The sequence below is a fragment of the Phoxinus phoxinus genome (assembly GCF_949152265.1).
Source record: "Phoxinus phoxinus genome assembly, chromosome: 3".
NCBI classification, from domain to species: Eukaryota; Metazoa; Chordata; class Actinopteri; order Cypriniformes; family Leuciscidae; genus Phoxinus; species Phoxinus phoxinus.
The window spans coordinates 40210368-40238356 of NC_136878.1; the positions used below are offsets into that span (position 1 = coordinate 40210368).

Below are 27989 nucleotides of genomic sequence, written 5' to 3' on the forward strand. Positions count from 1 at the left end.
AAAAAAGTGAAATTGCAATCAACCACCCCTTTAAGAAGGCTAAATTAAAAATAAAATAAAAAGTTGAGTAGCTTGCATCACCTGATATTACTTTCAGTCTTTTAACATTTCTGTCTTAATTAACAGTTGTCAAATATGCTTAGCTACTTACGTACATCTTACCTTACTTTCACCACTAAAACTTTGTCAAGTGGACAAGGGAAGTTTATTTGAACAGACCCTTGACGCCTCCATTTTGACAGAGGAAGCGAGACATACACTTACAGGCAGATCTATAGACCATAGTCATAGTGCATCATCATAACAGCAACTCGCAGTGCTCACACTTAATTTACCCACAAGTGATCAAGGCCTTAAGGCGTTCCATATACAACCCTGCAAGGGTTCTGCCTGTGGAGGAATGCAAGCAATGATGTATATTTGAGTGAATGAGGCGGATGACAGTTAGCGATGGAAGTGGTTGACCAATCACAAAACACTGGTCCACTCGACCAATCAGAGGACATTGCACTTCTAGGAAGGAGGGGCTTCATAGAGACAGGAACTAAACAAAGCTTTACCATAGACAGTATATAAACTGGACACAGCGACCCCATAGGTTTCAACGGAGAAAAGTGAAGTCAATTAGAAGCACTCACTTCCTGATGGTTGAACGTAGTGCACAGGCTCAAACCGAGCTTGACGGCGTAGATGTGACGTGAGCAACCTGTCTGACAGTTGTAAGTCTTCTAGAAGCTGTGCCGAGAGAAATCTGAACCATTCCCTTCCGAATCTCACAGAGACGGAGAGCGTGAGTATTAGCTGTCCATGAGCTAGCATCAGGAGCAACTTTATCTCTCTCTATGGGCTTCTCCTTTGACTTTATCAGACTTTATGCCTCCACGTCCCCCCGATTGCTTGCGAGCTTCTCCGCCGGTCTATACGGTAATTTCTCGACTGTGCGACAGAGAGTCGAGTGGTTATGACGCAATCGTTAGCCTATTTTTACAAAAACTGCTTTATCTTACCTTGTATCTTACGGGGCCATAACGTAAGATACAAGGTAATGGAGCCTTTTATACATTGTCGTGTTTCTTTAGAAATAAATAGTGGACAAATGGAGTCTTTAAACATGATATGAGCCTCAGATGTAAAGTTATTCGCTGTCAAAGTGACGCCAAAATGAATGGGAGTCAATGGAATGCTAACAGCAGGTGATGGCTTGATAGCCAATGGCGGCACCCGGGGAAGCTTCGGTTTCCGGCGGATGGATGACCCCCTTGAGCTTTACTGACAGACTGTGAAGAAAGGTGCTGCAACAATTTAAATATGTGAAAAATATTGTGTTTTTTGAACATTCAAGCAGGAAAACCTATTCTATATAACCTAACAAATCAAGACTTGCCAAACATTTTTGTAGTTGTTGCCATATCTGATTATTGTGGGGGGCCTTTCAATGTGGTCGTTATGGCATAGCTCTGTAACAAAGGCTATTTCACCTGAAAGGCAATACTTCCATTGCTTCAGTCGTCATATTTGTGCCAATCTTGTGCCATCTTTCTCCTTCCCCCTGTACTGTTTTGATATCCGCATCAGCTTGCACATGTTAGAGAATGCATACTGTGCATAGTGTTACATGATTAGTGTCTAATTGTGTTAGCATGCTTTATGCTTCTATAAGGGCACATCATTTTATAGAGCGGACGCACTTGCCCTGGAGGCATCTATAGCCAACGCACATGCAGTGACATGTTAGTCCTAAGAAGTGACACTATATGAGAGCAGGATTGGTTTGAGTCACGCACATAATGTGTAGAGAACGTGCTTTACAAATTGACGTTCAAGGGCATTAATGAATCAAGACTGCAAGTGCACTCAACTGTCTCAGGCAGGATTCAACATGTCACGGAATGCTAACAAACACACAAAACAAACGCAACGCTATCTCACGACCAATTTGTACGAATTTGTACGAGTGATTAAAAGGTGGCTAATTCATACGAATTTGTACGATTTGTCTAAACCCACGTGATGGGTAGGTTTAGGGGCGGGGTCAGGTCATTCGTATGAATTCATACGAATTTGCCAACTTGTAAAATATACGATTTAGCAAAAATCGTACAAATTCGTATAAGTGAGGTCGTATGAATTGGTACGAATTAGCCACCTCGTAAAATTTGTATGAATTGCCGTGAGATCGGGTTGTACTGACCTATAAAAGTCTGACCTATAAAAATCTGTCTGTAGATTTCAATTACAATACACATCTTTAAAGGCAATTTTCTCTCTCTCTTTTCAGTCAATCACAATCAAATCTCAATCATCTTCACTTACATATCACAAACTTTACAGGTGTATTCCTATTTGTGTGTGTGTGTGTGTGTGTGTGTGTGTGTGTGTGTGTGTGTGTGTGTGTGTGCGTGCGTGCGTGCGTGCGTGTGTGTGTGTGTGTGTGTGTGTGTGTGTGTGTGTGTGTGTGTGTGTGTGTGTGTGTGTGATTTACCATTTGCCTGATTTTTTATTCCTAAATCCCCTCTGTAAAAACCTTCTCATCTAAATGTAAACAAAATGAAACAAGAATTGTGAACCTTGCTTTATCCAATGTTCAGATATCTGTTATGGAAATGTATGCATATTAGTGCACATTTAATTAGATAATGCCTCAATTGCATATTTAACCACTTGAGGAACTTGTCATACTCAATTGGGAATTATGGTGATTTCAATTATTTTTTTTACGCTATAGTGAATTCTTGCCATAATTTTAGATTTATGATATGGTAACACTTCATTTCGAAAGTCCACTTTTGACATTCTACTAACTATAAGTAACTTTGGACCTACGTCAGAACCTAACTGTCTTTAGTGTATTAGTAGACTGTCTGCTTACTATTTGCTAACACTTTATTTTGATGGTGCCCCAACAGACATTCACTGACTATAATAACTTTGCAACTACATGTCAACTTATTCTACTAACCCGAACCCTAACTAACAGTCTACTAATAGTCTAATGAGAGTTAGTCATAATGATAGTTTGCTTAGTAGAATGTCTAAGGTGGACCATCTAAATAAAGTTGAACCTGATATTTTACTGTAAAAAAAAAAAAAAAATACAGATTAAGAGAAAAAAAAGAGGAGACAAATGCATAGGGGCAATATCACGATGCCAGCTTGCTCCAGCATGTTTGAGGAATTACCCTACACAAACCGTTTGTGATTATAATCGGAAAATCAACAGCGGCATTGTGTGGATCTGTTAGGCTGGGTCAGATCTGGCAAACATGGCCGAGTGAAGATGTGAGATACTGCTATGGTTGAATTCTGCTGAATATTTCACTGCAATGATAACTATAAAATAAAAACAGCCCCTGTCTGCTGAGATATCATGTTCAAAAACACTATACGCGATGATTATAATGATGGCTGTAGCCTGGGAACTAATGCTTAACATCACCACTGTCATTGACACAATGTGCAAATTATGTTCCCCCCTAACAAGGACACAATGCACCTTTCTGTTTCACACTTAATTTATTTTATTTCATTGTATTTCAAATAAAACATTCTTGCCTCACCACTCATTAATGTCTGTCTTCACTTCCTGCCACAAAAGAGAAAAAGACGGTATTCGGCGACAGTTATGTCATTGTCAAAGCATGTTAGTGCTTTACGGGCTGACGGTGGTGAATCATGGTGACTATGTTGGCCCATGTGCATTGTCTAATAGGCCTGTTGGGTCACACGACATGTTGGGAGAAATAAAATATTTTCCAAACCAGTTCTAGATGATGCTGGGAGGATTTTGAATGAAAGGATTTGCAAGTGAATATAGGTAGGCTACTGCATGAAATAAACAGTTGTGTTCCAGTTTGGAAATACAGGTGGTTTGAGGATCTAAAAACAGATGTGGCAGATATGCATCCTAATTTATTTGCATTTAAATACAACTCTGAATAAATAGGGGTGGCAACTGGCAAGCAATGGAAATGCTGATGACCTTGCCCTGCCTGTGTCCTGTTGAGGAAGGGTGAGGTGATATCTAAGGATATATATTCCTGGATGAACTGCAGCTTCTCTGGATGACTAGCACTAATAAAAACTGAATAAATAATATCATGGTAATAGCATGTTTTTGGGCATATAGCCTACAGTAGCATGAGATATGATATGATATGATGAGACAAAGAGGAAATTATTTTAGCAAGATTAAGATTGTTGAAAACAAGGTTTAAAACTTTTGTGTGTCACACTCACATGAATGTGAAGTTTGCGGGATTTCAGAAAATAATTTGTGAACGTTTTTGTGTGAACTCTGAACATACTGATAGACGTATATTTTAAAGGGACAAGATTTAGGATCCAAATAAAAAAGCACTGTGGCAGTATGGTACCATGATAGTATTATTAGGTGTAACGCATCAAAAGTAACGCAAGTTACATAATCAGATCACTTTTATCAAATAACTAGTAAAGTAAAACATTATACTTTTACATTTACTTTGTAATAAGTAATGCAAACTTTACTTTCCCATTTATCGACTGACAATACATTGAGAGAGATAAGTGCAGAGGCGTTGGGTGCGGTATTCCTCAAAATGAATAAAAATAGTAGACCTATAGGCCTAATGCAAACTCAGAAACCTGCAATGATTAAATATGTTACTATACATTATGTATATCTCACTTTATTGTATTTGCTGCTGGCCTTCAATTGTCCAATTCAATCATACTATTAAGTAATATTGACTTTTAAATAAACATCACATTTGTTTAATTTTTTGTTTTTATTGCTGAAGTAAAAGTGGTGAATTTCTTTTTCAATCCAGAATGGCGGCACGGCTGAAAGGTTTGTCTGAGCTGCGCCCTCTACTGTTCAGGAGTGAATTTGCATTTCCTTCAGCCGGAGGCTTTTTTACAGTATGTCACCTTTGTGTGAAAGGGCCTTTACATTTGTGAAAAACTGAACTTTTTTGTTAATAAAAAACAAACAACCAAGCCCAGACCAGATGAGAAAAAGTGCCGCAATGTAAAGCATTACTTTCCATAAAAAGTTACTAAGTAATGCAATTAGTTACTTTTTAAAAGTGAGTAACCCAATATTGTAAAGCATTAGCCTTTAAATAGTAATTTTACCCAACAATTTGCAGTGTTGTGAAAGCTGAAGTCAATCAATCAATCAATCAATCAATCAATCAATCAATCAATCAATCAATCAATATATCAATCAATCTCGAATGATCTCTGTTAGGATGAATGTGTTTATTTGCATTAACCGCCTGAACGAATCAATTCAGAATTTGTTTGAGAAGCCGCCTTTGGTTCAAGTAGTAGGCCTATGCATAAAATTAAATTAAACATAAACATTCAAACATAATGCAGAAAATCAATAACATGTTAAATGTAAATAAAATAAAAACCTTAATAAAAGCATTTAACGCAAGTAAATATAAAAGCAACGTGAACGTCACATCTTCAATCAACCGGATCACCAGAATGATTCGGATTGATGCATCTATGCGCTGCATAGACGCAAGAACAAACCGATTCACTCGAATCAGATTTACCGACCGTTTGGTATTGCAAAAGAACACCAGTGGACTATTACCTAATAATTACATTGGTACATGTCCAAAAAAAAAAACATGATATAAAACCATGGTAGTTTTTAGTAGAGATTGTGGGCATAACATCTGGAGGATGCATGGTTGATTTTCTATTTAATTTATTGTATAGGCCTATTACATGTTTTTTTATATAATAACTCAGATTGAGACTTTATTTATATTATCAATGCACAATTACATCCAGTCATTTGCACGTGCAGGCGTGCTATTTATTTTATACTTAAAAACGATGTAGATCCACCTCAGTCCAATAGGTGGCAGTATGTGGACCACAAATTAACAGAAGAAGAAGAACTCAAAACTGCCTCGAAGAAGAAGAAGAAGAAGACGCTGGAAAAATCATGGCGGAGGAGAAGAAAGATGCCCGATCAGGGAAAGCTCCTAGAAAAGAGTCTCAGCCTCTTATTATCGCCAAAACTCCAGCAGAGGAGCAGCGCTTGAAGTTGGAGAGATTGATGCGAAATCCCGTGAGTTAAAGCCTTAACGTTACATCAAACTAGCGTGTTTCATTTTGGAGAGTAGTAATGATGCTATCGAACTGTTTGCACTGCACACAGTGCTATATTTTATATTGTGTTTTTTTTTTAAAAAGGATAAACCTGCACCCATACCAGAGAGACCCAAGGATTGGAATCCACGCGCTCCACCAGAGTTTGTGCGGGATGTGATGGGTGTGTGTGTGTCGTTTGTTTACTCTCTCAGATCTAGGCATGGGAATCGTAAGAAGAGTAAAGATTCGAATCCCCTGAAAGACTCAGATGCCCTATTAATAATAGGACTATTAATAATTCTTTCAATAGTTTTGAGTTAGAAATATTTATAGAAAAAATATAAACGCTTTTTGCGTTTAGTGCTCTCAGAAAATGTTTCTAATTGAGATAACTGCAGATTTCAGCAGGGTCGGTATAGCGCAAAAGAAACGTTTAAACTTAATACAATTCTTGCAAAAGTGTATTTACAAATGCCTAATTATCGGTCAAATATATTATATACATGTGGTTGTGGTAACATCATTCATTTTCAACTGATTACATAAATTCTTGACAAACATATAGCCTACATCTCATGAATTGTAAGGTCAGTATAGCATAGTATAGTACCACCTCTTGGTTCAGTCATACGTGGCTAATATTGCAGAGCTGCTGAATAAGTAAGCTTCAAGAAACACTTTCAGAGTATTGTTATTTGGGTGGTGAATTTCAAAGTATTCTTTTTAAACTACTTGCACAATTTTCCCCATATTGCTATTGGCTGCACCAACAGGTAATCCATTCCCAAACTCATGCCATTGGCGCTGAGTTGTCTTCAGGATTTGTGACTGGCTAAAGTTACTCATCCTTATGTCGTTCCAAATTGAAGACTTTAATTCATCTTTGAAATACAAATGAAGATATTTTTAATGAAATCTGAGAGATTTCTGTCCCTCCATAACTACCATTTTGTCGCTTCATAAAGAAATCTGAAAAACTAATCCATATGAATTGATTGGTTTAGTCCACATTTTCTGAAGAGCCTGATTGCTTTATATGTATTGCTTACGGAAGCGTAACACGAGAATGAACCTCATTGATTCTCGCACGTCAAGTGAACATGCTTGAGCTTCTGTTTACCAGAACTGATGTGTGAGTTGATCAATGTTTAAATGTGAATAAAAGCCTAAATTAATTATTTTCATCATATAAAGTGATTTTGTCTCTTCAGATTTGCTCTAAACCACTCAATTTATATGGATTAGTTTTACAATCTCTTTATGAACGTTTTGAAGTTTCAAAGTGGTAGTTGCATAGCTGTCAATGGAGGAACAGAAATCTCTCAGATATTATTAAAATATCTTCATTTGTGTTTCGATTATGAACGCAAGTCTTACGGGTTTGGAATGACATGATGGTGAGTAAATGATGAACAAACTTTCATTTTTGGTTAAACTAACCCTTTAACAGTGAATGACCCAATATGTTTGTTGATCTTATTTTGTAATATCAAGTTTTCATATGGATTCATATTTTGTCTAGTACATACTCTTTACTCTTACTCTTTACATATATCACATGAATGTCCATTGATTCCAACATTCCCAGAATTTCTGCCCACACAAATAATGTCAGAATAACAGGATTTCTTTATTTTGTCATTTATTTTAATTTAACTCTGCCCCACCAGTCTTCAGGGCTGTGGGGGTGTACATGTGTCTTTAGTGAGTGCTGTTATGTTTGGTTTTCTCAGGTTCCAGTGCTGGCGCAGGCAGTGGTGAATTCCATGTGTATAGACATCTGCGCCGTCGAGAGTATCAGAGACAAGACTTCCTGGAACGAATATCTGACAAGGTACGGTTATTTTTGCCTAAAGCACATGTAGGAGCCAAAATAAACTATTGTTCAACCACTAGATGGTGGTGTAGGTGTAGGTCACCTGTTCAATATCACATGATGTTTAACTTGCGAGGGGGGACAGGTGATGGGAACGAATGGTTCTTACCATAGATCCATGGGCTTTTAAACCTGTAGCCTAAATTATATTTTTGTGTGGACATTGTTTTTTCCAAACTATGAGTGAAGAACATCTTACTACCTTGCCCTGGCTTATTGGAAAGCCACTACAGCATATGATTATTAACTAGAAACTGCTTTCCCGTGTATTCATGTCACTAGTTCAGTTTACACTAGGGCTGTCACTAACAATTATTTTGGTAATTGGACGATTATTTTGACGATTAATCGAATAATCAGACGAACAACCGTTTACAACCTGATGTATTCTCATGTGTTGGCTTTAGGGGAGTGCGATTATATATATATTGTGTGCGATTATATATATCGTCTGCGCTAATATCGTAAATGTTGTTTTAATGATGTGCGATTTGACATTATATAGTGTATAGTCTACTCTATCCCTCACACACACCCAGAGAGTGCATGCTCTACGTGATGTAGTCTTGTAGATTAGACTAGTGCGGGTACGCATTTACAGGGTCCCCGCGGATCCTTAAAAAGTATTAAAAGGTCTTAAATTCGATATTTAAAATTTAAGGCCTTAAAAAGTCTTAGTCTTATTTTTACTTATGAAAAGTCTTATTTTTACCTATGAAAGGTCTTAAATTTTAGATGACACTTTGACGACGTATCTAAATGCGTTCCAAATGAAAACTATCTAATTGGCGTACGTATTATTTTTATTATTCTATCTTTGTGGATTTGCTTGTTCACGTGACAATTCGCGTCATTTACGGCAGCGTATTAGCCTGCGTCTGTCTCCTGCACGCGAGAGAGGAGAGGATAAGAGAACGAGTAAATGTCAGTTCAATAGTTCATTCTTTGTGCTTAGGATTGTCTATGAACTATGATGATATTGTAATCATTGTTTTAACTACGTACGAGGCACCGCGAGTTCGAGCTGACATCGCGTTTGTCTCTCATGCTTGCTTTCACTGCGTGATGTGTCAGTGCAGTTATAGGTATGTCCCCAAATGAGTTTTTGTCTTATTATATTTATATTATGTTGTTATATTAGAATATCACGAGCAAGAGTGCCGTTTTCCTGTGCACAATTGCAAATGTGCTATTTATTTTATACAACAGTTAAATTAACAATAAAGTTAACATTGTGTGTTACTTTTTATATTGGCAATATTGTTTGTTTCCCCCTTTATTTCGCCGACGAGAATTTCATAATGAAACTGTAGTCCAACAGACAGCGATTCTTTTTTAAAAACTGAAATCCGCGTTTTGAACGAATCATTTGATTCAATGAATGAATCGGCCGTTTGAACAAATCGGTTGAATAAAACTCCAACAACTCGCTTATTAAGACAGTGACTTACTGCCACCTACTGGCGGGTTTAGTTGCATATTTAAAGCACCCTTTAATTAAAATGTTAAAATTATAAATAATTTCATATTTAAATATTGAATAGCTTTATTTATGCAATTGCAAATTAAGTGTAAATATAGTAATGCCAGTTCGGATGCCGCTTCTGTGTCACCTCTACACTGCAAGGATGGTTTTTAATTTAATTATTTAATTTGATAGTGGTACTGCGTTATTCTAATATAATTTAATTTGAATGTTAGAATTTGACATAAAAGGTGATGCATACCTCTAAATACGTTTAGAAACAATTTCCATATTTAGGTGAAAATGCCCCTGGAAATCAATTTAAGGTGGCAAATATTGCCCCTTAATAAAAAAATTTATTTCAGTCACTACTGTGAACTGACCACTGCATAGATAGAATATGTTAAATATGAATATCTTTGTGAGTCTGCTGTCAACAACAGGCCTAAACCAGCCATGGTACCAGTACAAAATCAGTAAAATATAATCTAATTATTATCAACAAAACTTTGAAAATATCGAGATATATTTTTGTTAATATTGCAAACCCCTAATGTACGGTATTAATTTTGATTTCTTCAGGTCTTAAAAAGGTCTAAAAAAGCCTTAAATTTGACTTAAAAAAATGTGCAGATACCCTGATTTAGAGTGCACGCTTTCACTGCGTGATTTAGTCTTTATTTATATAATTTAGTAATAAATATCACGAGTGCAGTTTTTCTCCAAATATCAGCATAACAAATGTGATATTGATTTTATACAAGTTTAATAAACAAGAAGTTAATATTAGGTGACTCACATTTCAGACACCATATTGCCTGTTTTTGCTCTTTCGCCAACGAAAAGTTCAAAACAGCCACACACGGCGGTGTTTCTTTACTGAGTGAATCAGCTTTTTGAACGAATCAGTTGACTAGGATAGATTAAGATATTCAAATGCTTCTTTCCTTGAATGAATCAGCCGTTTGAATGAATTTCAATGATTCGCTTATTAACAGTGACTTGCTGCCACCTACTGACGGGTTCAATTTCACATTTAAAGTATCTTTTCTTGTTTTAAATCATTTTAAAAAACAATATTCAATATTGCAAAGATGAATTTTTGCCCTGTTGTCGTCTTTTTATAATTGAATTGATTAAATTTATGAAATTGACACAAAAGATGATGCATGCATATAATTAGGTTTAAAGAATGGCTTTATTAAGGTAAAAATGCCCATATTAGGTAAACATGAAGTGACCACACAGAGTATGAAGAATATCAAAAACTTTAGGAGGCGGCTGTCCACGACAGTCCTAAACTGGCCAAAGTACCAACACAATAAACACACAAAATATCGTCTAATAATCATTATCGAGAAAATCCCAGAAAATAGCTCACACCCCTAGTTGGCTTAGGTTTATAAATATAAGTTACAAATCTGGTGAAATGGCACACACCCAGATGAACATTATAAGCAACCCAAACATGTGCAGAGATGGAATGCGGTTGTACCTGTTATTTGTAGTGGATGAAATGTCTGAGGTTGGGTGTGGCGTCAGAGTAGCGGTGGATCTGCTCTTCTCTCAAGCTCACGGGTTCAGAGGATGTACATTTGGCTGTTTCTGTGACTATCAATATTGAGTTGAGTTTGCCAGTGTAATGTTTATATGTGAATAAAAGACTAAATGAAAGCTGTTCATTATATAAAGCGATCGTGTCTCTTCTGAAGACTGTAAACCGCTCTATTCAAATAAAAAGTATTTATGGGGTCTGTACTAGTAAAAAATATCTATATTTCAAGATGGAGTATAACTAATATTGGTTCACATTTAATTTGTTTGACTTTGGCAGCAAAAGCTGGATGAAGATTATATTGCGAAGGTGAAAGAAAACCAAGAGGCCGCTGTGGAAAGAACAGCCAAACGCAGAAAGAAGAGGTTTGCAAAATACCATCTTGTTTGATTCAGACACTAGAATCTCTGGAAAGCTCTTAATTCATCTCTCGTGTTTCCAAATCTCAATTGTTCTTTTGTATAATTTAGGGAAAAGTTGAAGCAAAAGAAGTTGATGGCCAAGCAAGCCAAGATGGAGAGCCAGAAAGAAGGTTAGAGATGATAAAATAGCTTTCACTCCCTTGTTCATGTTCTGTGGTATTACTGAATTTAATCAGTGGCCTTTTTCTTTTTTAAGTAAAAACAGGAAGGTATCTACTAAATAAGCAAATACATATTTTATAATTCTTATATTAATAATCAAGTTAATTGATTTGGCAAAAAGGCTAAATAAATCCTTTATGCCTCAGTGTTGTAACATCATGAATGTGAATATTTAATATAGCCACTGCATTTATTACTGCTGTTTTTGATTGACAGCACAGGTTATCATCATCATTCTAGTACTGTAAGTGCATCTCTTGAGTGTAGGTAGTTGTAGCTTTCATCTAAGCGGTGTTTGTGTCAGCAGGCTCCGAGGAGTCGTCGTCATCTTCGGCTTCGGAAGCAGAGGAGCGAGATGATGATGCGGAAGTGCCCAGCTTCATCATGGGGAAGAGGTGAACGAATGAAGGAATGGAAATATCCAGCATATATTACCATGTGATGCCAAAAACACCTCAAGCAGAGAACGATTATCAAATTGTGTTCTGACAGCACTCTTTGTTTGAAATGTTTCAGAAGTGCTCTGGCATCCTTTATGGTTGATGATAAACTCTTGAGGTTGATGTGGTCTGATGTTCAAATCTTGACTTGGACGTTTGAAAAGCTGTATGTTTTTCTTCACTGGAGTGTCGATAAAATAATTTGGTAACACTTTACTTGAAGCCTTCATATATAATGCATTAAAGTGTTTAATTATGCTTGTAACGCATCTTATAATGTGTTGTATAATCTCATTAATAATTGTAACCTCAGTTATAATATACTAATACTTATCTATTAATTGAACGCACCTTTAGAAAGTATAACGCATTGAAAAACACGACCAACAATACATTTCAGTGTTTGAACTTTGGTTACAAGTATTTTTGGAAATATATAATTCATTATAATGTGCACTATGAATACATTTATAGTGTATTTATACATAAAGGCTTTAAATGTTGCCAATCATTTGACCAGGAATGACTTTAATTCTGTTGTAAATATGTATTTTTTAAAAAAAAAAAATATCAAAGGGAATATTTGTGTTTGGCGTTTAATGAAACATTTTGTGGCTGCTGGAAATTCAGCTTTGCAATTACAGGAATAAATTACATTTTAAATATTACAAATGTAATATCTTACAATATTACGGTTTTAACTACTGGTATTTTTGAGCAAACAACAATGCTGCATTGAGTATAAGAGAGATAATTTTTTTTTTAAACAAACAGAAAAATTGTAAGGGTTAAATGTATGTACATGTATACATACACACACATATGTGTACAGTATATATAAATTAATGAATTTTTAATGCAATATACAGTCGAGCTCAGAATTAATCATACCCCTGGTAAATATGATCAAAATAAATCTGCATCGTTTATCCTTTTGATCTTTGATTCAAAAAATTGGCAAAAGTCTAACCTTTCATTTAAGTAAAAGAATTGAAAGTGGGGGGGGAAGTCACATTATTATATAAATATTTTTCTCCAAAACACGTTGGCCACAATTATTCATACCCTTTTATTAAATACCCTTTTGCAATCTCATTTTGCCAAGATAACAGCTCTGAGTCTTCTCCTATAATGCCTGATGAGTTTGGAGAACAACTGACCAGAGATCAGAGCCCATTCCTCCATACAGAATCTCTCCAGATCCTTCAGATTCCCAGATCCATGTTGCTGCTTCTCTTCTTCAGTTCCCTCCACTCATCAGGTCGGGGAACTGGGACGGTCATGGCAGAAGCTTAATTTTGTGCTCCGTAACACATTTTTTGTGTTGATTTTGATGTTTGTTTTGGATCGTTGTCCTGATGGAAGATCCAACCACGGCCCATTATACGATTTCTAGCAGAAGCCGTCGGGTTATGATTTTTTATCTGTTGATATTTGATAGAATCCACGATATGTATCTGAACAAGAAGTCTCAGACCTCCAGCAGAAAAATATGCCCACAACATTAAAGATCCAACGGTATATTAAATTGTACACATGGGGTACTTTTTATCCTTGTGTCCACCAAACCCATCTAGCGTGTTTGCTGCCAAAAAGCTCTTTTTTTAGTTTGATCTGACCACAGAACCTGTGCCGTGTGAAGGTCCAGTCGTGTCTGACAACTGAACATGCTGGAGTTTGTTTTTGGATGAGCGAGGAGCATTTTTCCTGAAACCCTCCCAAACAACATGTGGTGATGTAGGGGTTGTTTGATTTTTTTTAATAGGCTTTCTGACCCCAAGACTCAACTAATCTCTGCAATTCTCCATCTGTGATCCTTGAAGAGTCTTTGGCCACTCAAACTGTCCTCCTCACCGTCCATTAAAGGAGAACTCCGGTCAATTTTAACATTGAGCTCAATTTTTAGTAAATTTGGAGTGCTGTCAATACAGAGAACAACGACAAAAATCGGTGTTGCCTACACTGTGTTATCCTCTTTTTAAAATTTACACCCTATTGACTTGAATGGGGCAAGTTTTAAACTTAACCAGTTCTTAGTCTTATCATCCTTGATGTGTCATTACAAGTGCCCAGCCATGTTGAGTGATTCCTTCAGAGTGAACACGAGTGAATCTGACTGCAGGAGATGTGAAAGATATGAATAAAAATGATGTTATATCAGCCAGCGCACAGACCTGTATTTAGTTCCTGTTTTCGGTCGAAGTCCAAAGTAGTCGATTGTCGAGTTCACACGCATAGGTTTAGTTACTATGATCACGCGCGTGAACTCGACAATCGACTACTTTGGACTTCCACCGAAAACAGGATGTGAATACAGGTATGTGCGCTGGCTGAATTAACATCATTTTTATTCATATCTTTCACATCTACTGCAGTCAGATTCACTCGTGTTCACTCTGAAGGAGTCACTCACATGGCTGGGCACTTGTAATGAAACATCAAAGATGTTAAGAGGATAAAAGCAGGTTTAAAACTTGCCCCATTCAAGTCAATAGGGTGCAAATTTTAAAAATAGGATAACACGGTGTAGGCAACACCGATTTTTGTCGTTGTTCTCTGTATTGACAGCACTCCAAATTTACTAAAAATTGAGCTCAATGTTAAAATTGACCAGAGTTCTCCTTTAAGGCAGAATAGACACACGTCCTCTTCCTGGCAGATTCGTTACATCTTCAGTTGATTATAACTTCTTAATTATTGCCCTGATGGTCAAAATGAGGATTTTCAATTCTTTAGCTATTTTCTTACACTTTCCATTTTGTGATGCTCAACAATGTTTTGCTGCACATCAGAACTATATTCTTTGGTTTTACTCATTGTGATGGATGATTAAGGGAATTTTTCCTTTGTGTTTCCTCATATTCAAACTCCTGTGAACAAGAAGTCATGGCTGGACAATTTCATGTTCCTAGTCACCCTGGTGTGCTAAAAAAAAAGGTAAATATTAATGGGAATATAGTTCAGAGATACTTTACTCATAAAAAATTCTAGGGGTATTAATAATTGTGGCCAACGTGTTTTGGAGAAAAATATTTATTTAATAATGTGACTCCCCCCACACTTTCAATTCTTTTACTTAAATGAAAGGTTAGACTTTTGCCAATTTTTTTAATCAAAGATCAAAAGGATAAACGATGCAGATTTATTTTTTACAGCCATTTTTGATCATATTTACCAGGGGTATGATTAATTCTGAGCACGACTGTATATACACAGTATTTTGTATGCTATTTATAGAGAATATCTTTGACATTGCTTGCACCAGATGAAATATATATATATATATATATATATATATATATATATATATATATATATATATATATATATATATATATATATTATGGGTCCAAGAGTCTGAGACCACATATTTTTCTGAGTTCAATATAACCTGAATTTTTTTTTTTTTTTTTATTCTATAGTTATGTACAGTTTTCTGACCTTATTTATGGAGACACATCATAATAATATATATAATGGTTTACTTTATTTTTTATAAAAATGTACACTCATGCATGCCCATTTAAAATGGCAAAATATTATTATTATTATTTTTTTTTAAGTTAATGTGAGGATTTTGACGCATGGTCTCTAATTTCTAATGATTAATCTAAATGCGCAATAATCTCAGCATTAACTTAATACTAATAACAAATTACTGAAAAGATTAGCAGTGTAACTGTTCATTAGTCACTATAATGAACCCGGTTGACATTTCTTTAATGCAGAGTACTTATAAAAAGAGCAGCGCAATATAATTCTTTCCTCTGTAAATACTGTTAATAGCCATAGCTCATAGTCTAATTTACCACTATGAAATTATGGATATTGTATTCTTACTATGTCACGATTTCAACTCAACAGTCCAGTCTTTGCAAATAATATATATTCTGAGTTTTTTTTTTTTTACATGTTCACACATAGGCGTTTAACAGAAAAATAACGTTAGAAAATGTCAATGATGTCTGACTATAAACAAGTTCATATGCTTCATGACTAAGCTAGTCTGGTTGAGCTGGTTTTACCTCAGACAAACACAATTTTGTATTTGATTAGTTTCTGGGGTTGCAGAATATGCTTAGTTTGGTCACAGAAAACCAATATGATGGTGTAAATATTATTTTTTTCATGCTTAAGTTATGAATTAATGTTCTTCCCTCAAGACATTAGGAATTAAGAACGGCTTGTATTATAATTGATATATTGCATGAGTAAACTCCACGCCTCTGCTTTTGGATAGTGTAAACGCACGTCATGTGATTGTTTTGTTGGAATAGGGTTTGTTAACTTCAACATTACTCATTCAAACAGCCTTTCGTCCGACTTCTTTATTTTCCATTCAAGCGTCAGATATGTTGGTCACATGCTGTGACTACACAATTGTGGGCACATTGAGACTGTAATTGTGGCACAGTCAATTCAAAAATATTTAGGCCTAAGCAGAAACATTTTAATATGATTGAAGCATTTTTCAAAGCGTACAAATTAACAATAGTAAGACTTTGGAATTTCAAAACACTTTTTTTGTGCCCAGAGTACCTCCCAGTTTCTATCTGGATTCACACACCCTCGTGAGAAACTCCACTCCCTTCAGCTTTTATACGAGTTGATTCGTATCTGCCAGGCTGATTATTGAATTTCAGACACCAGCTAGGTGTGATTATACTCCGGATTTTAATAATTACAAACTATCTGCAACCTTGTTACAAGATGAACACAAATGCAGTGATCCGTTTGATGTCACTGCTGTCTATCTGGATGTGGACCGGACAAGGTAAGCGCATATTATTCATCAATGTTTCTTTGGTCTTTTTATATGTTTGTTGGTAGTAAAGAGATCTAGGGTAAAACTTAAGTTTAGGGTTCAATTCTCACTATTGACTACTTACTTATTAGCATGCATATTACTAGAATATTGGCTGTTTATTAGTACATATTAATGCCTTATTCTGCATGACCATATTCTACATACCTTAATCCTACCACACCTAAACTAGTAAGGTAACATAAGGTTACTAACTATTAATTATCAGTAATTAGGATTTTATTGAGGCAAAAGTTATAGTTATTAGTTAATCGTGAGAATTGGACCCTAATCTAAAACGCCAGATCTGGTTTTAGCATTACATCACAGATACGCTTTATTTATTCTCTTATCATGCAGTTTACATTTTCCCTCAGGTGTTCATCTGAAACTTTCACACTTGAGATGGGAATGTACACACACACAACGAAAAATGACTAGATTCTATGAGTTTTTGTGGTTGTTATAAAAATAGTAACAAATCCTTTACTCACGGGTCAATTTGACCCACATAAAGAGTGACTGGGAAATATGGGGAAACTTTTTATCAATTTGTTTTAAAAACACACACACACACACACACACACACACACTGACACACGAATGAAGATATCAGACTATAGAACATTCCAAGAACACTTGTCCATTAATTAAGATTTTTAGACTACAAATTTTTGTTTAGTTTTGTTTTCACTTCTGAATTAAAAATAAAAATAGAAAAATTTGGTTAAATATTCCAGCTGCACTTTATTTTGCATCATTGCATAGTACTCTCATCTTTAATGTTTTCCCCAAATTTTTTAAGTGATAAAGTATGTTTACGAGCTGTTTAATTCATAAAATTTTACCAAAGAAAACCATGTAAAAAAAAGGATTAAATTTAAAAGTCTTTTTTTCTAAGACGTTTTCCCTTAATGGTTCATATGGAACCTTTTTAGCATAAAGGCTTCTTTAAAATTGAGTCAAAAACCTAAGATTCTGTATAGAAATCCACTGAACCTCTATTCTTAGAGTGATAAAGAAGGGGTGTGGGGTGTGCAATCCTGCCCCTGGAGGGCCACTGTCCTGCAGAGTTCGGATACAACCCCAATGAAACACTCCTGAACCAGCTGATCAAGGCCTTACAGGCATACTAGAAACTTGTTGCAAGCTGTAGCTAAACTCTGCAGGACAGTGGCCTTCCCGGAGAAGGATTGGACACCCCTGAGTCTCATATGTCATGTTCATACAAGTCATAGAAATTCTAGATAGAGCCTCAGGAGAAACGCACAAGAAGGCAAGACTGAGCCTGTTCTGTTCCTAGCCCAGTTTTTCAATCAATACACCTGTGCCACTGCAAATATTTGGGGTTGTTAGGTGTAACGCAATCCATTTTCCTATGACAGGTGCAAGTGAATTAGGGCTGAACCTGCAATTATTCTGTGACAGTGACAGACTAAATGGGGATAAAGTTGGAACAATGTGGTCATTTTAAAAATAGCTCTTTAAACTATTCTTTTTCTGTCTACAGGTCTGATATTCCAGCCCGAGCTCTCACCTAGTGATTTACAAGGCAAAATCACCAGCAATACAGTAACGCTGAAGCAGCCGTATTGTGTATTTAATAAGACATGCGATGGCTGTGTGATATGGCTGGTGGCTGCGCTGAGCTCAGGTAAAATATCTTTACAAATTAAGGTCAGGGTTTAATCATTTAATTTATGTATTTTATTTTGTTTGCAGGCCATATCACAGATTTTCTCTTGCTCTGCCAACTTGTAGACATGTAGAATTTACACACATACACACACACACACACACACATACACACACACACACACACACACACACACACACACACAGGTAATATAACATTTAAATGTTTGGGAATTGTTGTTTTGGCATACATTCATTTGATCAAAAGTGACAGTAAAGAAGACATATAATGTAACAAAAGACAAAAAAGTTTAAATTCTTGTTTCACAACTTAAATTTTCACCTTTATGATTGCTGAACGATCATTTCACACTGAATTTAGTGCTCAGGTGGCATTACTTATTTTTAATGTTGAAAATTAAACAGTTTAACAGTTATATATATTAGTGCTGGGCAACAATTAATCGCATATATATATATATATATATATATATATATATATATATATATATATATATATATATATATATATATATATATATATATATATATACATAATATGTGTGTGTAATTATTTTGTATATATAAATACACACACATGTACATATTTAAGAAAAGTGTATTTATATATAAAATATTGACATATAATATAAATTGTTTAAATATATATAAGGAACATGAAAACATTTCTTAAATATATACATGCATATGTGTTATACACAAAATAATTATACACAGTACACACACATATATTATGTAAACAAAAACTTTTATTTTGGATGCAATTAATCGCAATTAATCATATATATATATATATATATATATATATATATAAAGTCACACATGTATATGATCACACACATCAGGGCTCAACAATATGGACAGCCAGTGCTATGTCTGTTAATTTTTATGATTTTAGGCTTGGTTTCACAGACAGGTCTTAGATTAAGCCAGGAGTTCAATTAGGACATTTAGGTAGCTTTTATAAATGTGCAAAACCATTACTGGTGTGCATCTTGAGACAAAACAATGGCAATGACATATTTTAAGATATGTCAGCAAGTTTCTGTCAGTTAATACAGCTCAAACATGCATTTTAGTGTGGGACTTAAGCCTTGTCTGTGAAACCGGGGATTAGTGTTCTAAAATGTTGCAGGTGACTGAATATGCAAATGCTTCCATTATCAAACCTCTTTCACCTTTAGAGAACAGGACCTTTGATTCTCAATTGACAACCTCAGCTCCTGATGTCCTCAACAAGTCACCCTACCCAAGAGCGTTTGAACCATTATTGTGGGACTTCTTTGTGACCAAAGTTGGACCTCTAGCAGACTTCCCTTGTAGTCAGTCCTCCAATGATGTCTACTTCAGAGTCGGAGCCGAGGGGAAATGTTCTGGCACCAACTGTAATGGAATACTTCCTGTTGGATCCAATGTTAGGTAGGACTTTTTAATGTAGGACCTGCAATGTGAACCTTCATTTTACATATAGTTTAACATTTCTAGAAACCCATAGGAAATTCTAAAGACAATTCATGTTGACTCTAAAATTCTTTTCCAGGATTTAAGATTACAAAAGACAACAAACCTCTCCTTTAGATGTCATGTCGTCATTACTTAACTACATTTAGCTCAACTGTAAAAAAAACAAAACAGCTTTTACTGAGTAGGGTTGACAAAACACAGTGACATAAGCAAAAAATTAGCAAAAAAAGCTCAGTGTATATTGTCAATAGTGTAACAATGAATAAAGCATAGCTCACACAGAAGTCACTTTCAAATAAAGAAGCTTTCTGTTGGTCAACGCGACGAACCTGCATGACCAACTGAACCTTGTGCAAAACATGGGGAATTTTTTCGCCCTCGCGTGTAATTCCCATTGATGTGAATTCCTATGGCAATTACTGATTGGATTTCGCCCATGAAAATTCTCTTAACATTGGTAATGTGAACAAATGCGACCACATTAGTGAAATTTAGGCTAAATTCAGTAGTGTCAGTAGTGTATCAAATCATGAATCACAGCTCACAGACGCCACTTTTAAACCAATGTGATGAATATCGGAAGGGTAATATAGTCACGCAATGCTGATGTTGTTAACATTAACAATTTGAGAACAAAGTATAATTTGTACTAATTTATAATTTATTATGTTGGTCATAATTCCAAAAAGTATAATATGTGATTGCGAATGCCAGTATCCACACGTTCTCCTCAAAACATTGGATTCATCCACGCTGTGCCGTGCCGAGACACAACCCACGTAAAGTTGATAATTCCACGAACAACTGCAATTGCAGATTTCGAACTGAGATGGCGACAAAGAGGAAAAACTGCGGACTGCAGCTTTAAATGCTGGTATTCTTCTGCAATGCTGAAGGCTGCAGTTTCAAAGTAGCTTCTTAGGCCCTGTCCCAAATGGCTCACTTCATGTGGACTTTCGGTCTCGTGGACTTAAATTGCGCGTGCTCGCTGAGTCTACGAGTCCGTCCCATTCATAATTTTAACGCTCTGAAGTGTGCTCAGCAGCGCCCCCTTTGTACCCTTGTACCCATGCAGGCTTCACGCACTTTAACTACCCAGGAATCCTTGCGAAAGGCCAATCAGACAACGGATGGGAGGAGCTTTCGCTCACGGACAATTGTTAACATGGCTGAGAAGAAAATATTTAAGTGTAAATATCATTATGGTTTGTATGACCTAGGTGTACATTTTACCAGTTGTTACAGTTTATACAAACATTATGGTCATCAACCAGTGGTTGATGTCTCAAACATAAATAAATATTTATTTATATTTAATATAAACATAAATAGCTTGCTGTATAATAGGCTACGATTGCATTATGATTCATTAAATAAATAGAACCGAATGTCAGGGCTTTACTGAGTCATATGTAAATGTAAATGTTTAAACAACAACCGGACCGCCTTTCTATTTCCGGCGTGGCGATCGAGTCTGTCCCAAAAATACCTCTCAATGCGCCCTCGTGGACTCGCACCAAGGGCCCTATAGGTCTGCACTACATGACATCACCAAAGTGTGGACTCTGAGGAAGACCAGTCCGGAGAGTGCCATTTGGGACAGGGCCTTAAACACTGGATTTAAGTTTGCTGTTAATGTATTGCAACTGTTTTTCACTTTTTTGTTTTTCACAGTTTCAAGTATCTTCTTATCAATGCGGACAACCTGATTATTGTTAATGCGTCAGACTGGTCTGAAAGCATTCATCTTAAGACAAGTAAGAATCCATAATATCAAATCATTTGAATTACCACTCTGCTAAGTAATATTGGAGTAATTAATATCTTAATAATCTGTTCATACAGACCAAAACCCTCAAAGCATTAACGACGGTCTAAGTGCGAGATCTGCTGCCATGATTGTCATTACTAGCATCCTATCTGTGGCTGCGGCTCTGCTTTTACTCCTTTTCTTCATCATGTTATGCGTAGCCTAGTAAGTAAATCATTTAAATCATGTCGACCTCACAAATAAAGTTGTCCCAAAATATACACTTGAATCACACTTTAAAATGATATTAACACGCAATTGCGAGTTTATGTCTCACAATTCCGACTTTATAACATGCAATTATGAGTTCATATCTTGCAATTCTGACATATTTTCTCTGAATTTTGAGATATAAACTCGCAATTGTGTGTTATAAAGTCCAATTCTAAGGGAAAAAAACTGACTTTTTTTTCCTCAGAACTGCAAGTTTATTTCTCGCAAATTCGAGTTTATATCTCACACTTCTGACTTTATAACACATAATTGAGACTTTTTATCACGCAATTCTGAATTTATAACTCGCAATTGGGACTTTATATCACGCAATTCAGAATTGCAAGATGTAAACTCGCAATTGTGAGAAAAAAAGTCAGAATTGTGAGATAAAAAGTCACAATTACCTTTTTTTATTCTGTGGTGGAAACAAGCTTCCATACTTAATATATGATTGCATGTAATTTCATCTAATGCCGGTGCAATTAATTTTCCTAACATCTGAATCTTGTCCATCCAGCTGTGGCAGGAGTAAAGACATCTCCCAAGGCCAAGCGACTTCTCCCATGAAAGTCATGAACTCAATCCGTATCCCCCACTATGACACCCACAGCCTGAGGGGGAAGGCGCACCCCTACGACAACCCAGGTTACGTGTCGGAAGGGAAAAATTATTCCACATCGGAGACTCTGCCCAAGTCTGGAATACAGACACAGAAGCTGTGAGCTCCATAGACACCATCATTGCATAGCCTATTCCAAGGGAAGCTAAATTACTATCCAAAATTTCCTCTTTCAATGTCACAAGGCAAAATAGAGGAACTCTGACACTCACATCAGGACTATTCCCTGTAGAACTGTTTTCTGTGTAATATCAAACCAGAATGGTTGTGTTGAAAGTTGATATTTTAGTCATTATCTTTTGTAAACTCTTTTGGCCTCAGTATTGTACGTGATCAGAAGAACAGACTGACTACAACATGCAAATTCACTAGATGGCGCTGTTTAGTAACCAAGCAGATGTGGAACTGTGACGGTCATAATTTACTGGTATTTAGGCTACTGGTGCAGTTTTTCCTAACCTTCATTGTTTCAGGGTTCAAATAGGCTTAAATATCCTTTCATCAACACCGAACCAGGAATTTGTTCCTTTTAACTGGATATTTGGTAACTAAACAATAGAGTCTCAATTGTATATATATATATAATTGTTGTAAAATCATTCATTAATAATGTTAACAGATAAACATTTTTAAATAAATGTATTAGTAAATGTTGAGATTAACATTAACTAAGATGTATAAATGCTGTAGTAGAGTTGTTCATTGTTAGTTCATGTTAAAGTTCCCCCTGTGGTGAAAATCAAGCTTTTTATGTTGTTTGTATGTATACATGTTTTATTTTTTATATATACTTTAAAGTGCCCCTATTATGATATTTTAAAGTTTCCTAATGTTGTTTTGGGTTCACATGCATCAAAGGTAAATTTTCTCATAATTTGCACATCACCACATTTTCAATGATTCTCAAACGACTCGTCAGATGAATCAATCTCTCTAAATTCCCTCCTTTACGCGAGCTACTCTGTTCTGATTGGCCACATAGCTTGTTGTGATTGGTCTAACGCGTACAGCGAGTGTGTCGAAAACAAAAACGCCCATTGCCATTACGTCAGCTCTGTGTGTCCTGAGGCTTCCTACAAACATATGGAAGGCCAAAAGGGCCAAAACATGTGAAACTGTCGTGTAAACGCGTAATTGACCCCCCTTAGTTACTGTCGCTATGTCCGACAAGCTACGCCGCTCTCACGCCACACCATGTTCTCATGCAGTGAAAAATACATCACGGAGCAGAGAGGACACTGACACGCGCTGATACTTTTCGGTTACTTTTGATATTAAACATATTAAACAAAGTCTCACCTTTCAAATTTGGTCATTTAAAAAAAGAAAGAAGAAATTTAAACAATAAATACCTTTTTGTGGCTCTTTAATGTGTCTGACAGATCGCTGTAGAGCCTCAGTTAAAGCTGCTCGTGAACCGATCATCTCTTCCTTCTAGTTTATTTATAGCATCAAATAAACATGAATGAACATCAGAAGGAATGTTGTTTTAACCGCGGAAAGACGTCAGTCCACTCCGTTTTTCAGTTCAAATCCTCCCATGTTAATCTACTAACTCTCCTGACTGCTTTGTCGGACAAAATGGCGGATGGCGAAGTATGATTGGTCAGATCACCTGTCAATCAAGCTCCCTGCGAAGGGTCAATTACGTCTTAACACGCAATTTTCACGTTTACACAACAGTTTAACACGTTTTGGCCCTTTTGGCCTTCCATATAAACACAGTAACGAACAATGACATCGATTTTACCATATCAATGCGAGTGCGAGTCCGATGATGAAACATTGGAAGAACTAGTTATTCAACCCGAACCTTCATCGCAAGGACGAATCGAGCAGGACGTTTCTCAATGATACACTACTCAGTTTGAGGTACATTATGAGATGTTGCAATTGTAATTCCTCACCATCAGCATTAACAAGTGCATGTCCATAAACAAACCGATTATTTTACTTGTACTTAATTATTTACAGAGTATTTTTTCTAATTTATTGCGGTGAACATGTGGAAACTATCAATAACAGTGCATACATTAGCCGAGCTCTAGCGTGAATGACTGATGTAGCATAAATATTGGTAAAACAAATCTTGCTCCATGCTTAATCTTTCCTCAAAGTAGTGAGAACGACAGACAATCTGCATTAATAGACACAGTTTTAGGTAATAATGGCCCACAACTGATCAGCAGAAGTATTTAAGTAAGGCAGTAATAATGTTTACCAATAAGCAGGAGACCTACACAATATAAAACTCAAAACTAAGTATTTTGAACACCATCTTTCAAGAGCAAGCAGTTTGCGAATCCTGCATTGAACTCTGAGATTTGAGAAGCAGTCGTCAGTAAAATAAAGGGAGAAGTTTAGGATTGTACCGTGGTAAAGATGAATTTTAACCTCTGATTCGTCACATGCTCGTCCATGGTCAGTGAAAAAAAAAAACTGGCTTTAACTTCACATTGTAGAGCACAGCGTCTTCTGGACATTATGCTGTCCAGTATCCACAGGAATCAGCTGCAGTGTTTGAGGGCGTTCAAGTTTTCCCTGGTGTCTGCGCGCGCAATAAGTGGACGGCAATATGCTAATGTTTCGTCTTGACGTCACAACGAAACGCTTATGACTTGTTTGAAAACCGAATAATTTTATTGACTCAGAGTCGACTCTTACTTTTGAAAGACAATAACTTTACGGTGCACTTTCAGATTTAAAACTTTGCAGGATGTTTTCATTTACTTAGAGCTATGCTACACACTACATGAAAGGTCCTTTTCAAAAATCCATAATAGGGGCACTTTAAGAAAAACCATATGCAAATTCATGAGTCAACACCATTGCTAAGTATTTTCTCTTTAAAACTGCAGTGGAAAAAGTTGAAATCGCTGCGTTTCTGACGTCACAAACTACCTTGTAACCAATCACGTCAACGTGTGATGTCTCAACAAGTGGATCTCTGAGCTGGTGTGATCGAGTGGAGGTGGGGCTAATTTGCTTATTCATTGAACCTATTCAAGCTATTTTAAGGCATGAATACATTTTTTTCAAGGAAAAATTGTTTAAATATATAATTTTGGTGATCAAAGATGAGTTTTAAGGCATACAATTATCTATATGATAACTACATGACTACAGGGGGACTTAAACTAATGAAGTTAACTAATGTATATTAATATTATTATATTTTTATTACAAAAAACAACAGAAAAAAATCACATTAGATAAAAAAGTCTCCAAATGGAGATGCTATAAAACATACACATTGCATATTTTCTTTCATGTTTAGCATGATTTGTCCTAATCTGAGTTCATTCTAGTAGTTTTATAAGTATAGTTTTAATCTTTGACACAGCCATTTTTAGTATTTATGTCATATGCTTACAAAGGAATTACCCTATGGTCTTGATCATTATTAAGGATTAAATGAGTTATTAATGTATGTTTATTGCATGTGCTGTAACTGGTCACTAAGTTTTTCATGATTGTTAATCAGTTTTTATGGAGATTGCTTTAATAGTCTTGTATTGTGACAAATACATTTTGAAATATGCAGCCGTTCCATGTAGTTTTTCAACTAATGTCATAAAAACATTTAATAATTTACAAAAATATAATTAAAGCGTCATGCAACCTATTATAACAAGAAGAGTTTAATTAATGTTAGCATGTTTCTAGGCTAATATGAGACTCTAATAAACATAAAAATTCATAGCACAGTCAATTTGGCAATTTGTTTTAATTGATACTTCTCGTTATTGAATGAAATTAAAAGTTTCTTGTATTCAATGTTTCTCTCATCCATCAGATTTATTTCATTTATTTATTTTATTTGAATCAAATCATAGTGCAATCTGGGATTGTCTTAAATGGATAGTTCACACAAAAATTTAAATTCTGTCATCATCCTTTATCATTTACCTTCACGTTGTTCCAAGCCTGTGTGAATTTCTTTCTTCTGCTGAACACAAAAGAAAATATTTAATATTTCAATAGTATCCATAGTATTTTCTTTTCTATGGAAGTCGTTGGGGGCCCATCAACTGTTTGGTTACCCATATTCTGCAAAAGATCTTCTTTTGTGTTTAGCAGAAGAAAGAAATTCATACAGGTTTGGAACAACTTGAAGGTAAATGATAAATGATGACATAATTTTCATTTTTGGATGAACTATCCCTTTTAAAATTGCATTGGAACCCACTCTTAGTGGCGGATTCGTCAAATCTCATTCTTACGCTTTCGTTTGGTTAAGTTTAGGGGTGAGATTAGAGGTGGACCTTCATGCTTATGTTGTTCATAAAAATCCATTTCCAGACAATTCACATCATACAAATTCATACAAAATAACCATCTCACAAAATAGTTATGTTTTCTCATGAGCCTCATAACCCACATGAAAAGCCTCAGGTCTTACATTCAAACACACTATATAAAGAGAGGGTTGCGCTCTGGTAACTCTTTGATAAATTGGTGAGTCACAAGAAGCCCACACAGCATATCCCCTCCTCTGGTCACAGCTCGAAAGGTGCAGGATCTCACGTCTGTATTCCTGGATCAATGAGTCACCCGTGCCCACACTCACGCATTAGAGCGCCTATATTTTGTAAAAACACATAATTTGATGGAAAACCTCCCTGGAGCCTTAAACAGCATTGGCATCTTACCTGTATGGTCTGAGAATGTTTGAGAATCAAGATTCCTATTGCATGAACTTCTCTTTCATATACAGTGGTGGTGGTCAATTAGTCTGTCTGGAAAGAAACTCTGTTGTGACTGGACAGTGAATCATCTTCCCTTTTCCACTTCTTGATCTTTTCCGGATGTTGACAGCACTTGTGTAGCCTAAATCAGAATCTGTTAGTGCATTCGGCTGACATTATGTGAGAGTCCATTTCCATCAAAGACCAGTCTTTTTTTTAACCTTGTTTATTCAACTGCATGCATTCAGCGAGGCTTTCAATTTTCAAAAACAATTACGACTGGTGAGCTTAGAGAGATATTTTCTTTCAGTTTCGCCTGTTTTTATGAGTCATTTCAGTAAGTGTGGAGTCTCTTCCCATTATTATAACAGACTGGGGTTATTTGGTTACATCATGAGCTTATCAGTCATAATAACCTGTGTTGAGGCAAAAGTCCTCTGTGAAAAAGGAAGTACACTGTCATACTGCAGCTCTCGGCTATTCTGAATCACCCCTTTGAATGTTTTCGATACTGCGTTTTCACACTAAATAACATTGAATCGTTAGAAAAAGGCCATTTCCCTGCGGGCTCGTTCCCCAGTAAAAAGCAACGTCAGACAGATATTTAGAGAAATGAAAGGAGTGGACAGCTGCTCTCAAATATGTAAATGCACGATCGTAAGCAAAGAAGTCGCAATGAGTGTTTTTATTGGCAGTGGTTTTACATGTTGATTTAC

At 35.9% G+C, this 27989-nt stretch overlaps 2 protein-coding genes across 3 annotated transcripts; both read left to right on the forward strand.

The window, feature by feature from the left end:
- Window positions 1-5853: 5853 nt before the first annotated feature.
- Window positions 5854-12685, forward strand: prkrip1 (PRKR interacting protein 1). Of its 2 annotated transcripts, XM_079606042.1 has the most exons (7): window positions 5854-6073; window positions 6199-6277; window positions 7830-7930; window positions 11272-11357; window positions 11463-11524; window positions 11884-11971; window positions 12093-12685. In XM_079606042.1, the coding sequence occupies exons 1-7, from the start codon at window positions 5948-5950 to the stop codon at window positions 12223-12225; spliced, it is 675 nt and encodes a 224-aa protein (XP_079462168.1). In that variant the 5' UTR covers window positions 5854-5947; the 3' UTR covers window positions 12226-12685. The 2 variants fall into 2 exon arrangements, with proteins under 2 accessions (XP_079462168.1, XP_079462169.1); XM_079606043.1 differs by having other exon boundaries at window positions 5898-6073; window positions 11884-12116.
- A 3668-nt stretch (window positions 12686-16353) lies between these two features.
- Window positions 16354-23399, forward strand: upk3b (uroplakin 3b). Its single transcript, XM_079608423.1, has 6 exons — window positions 16354-16790; window positions 18331-18474; window positions 19661-19895; window positions 21615-21697; window positions 21786-21915; window positions 22484-23399. The coding sequence occupies exons 1-6, from the start codon at window positions 16727-16729 to the stop codon at window positions 22686-22688; spliced, it is 861 nt and encodes a 286-aa protein (XP_079464549.1). The 5' UTR covers window positions 16354-16726; the 3' UTR covers window positions 22689-23399.
- The last annotated feature ends 4590 nt before the right edge of the window (window positions 23400-27989 follow it).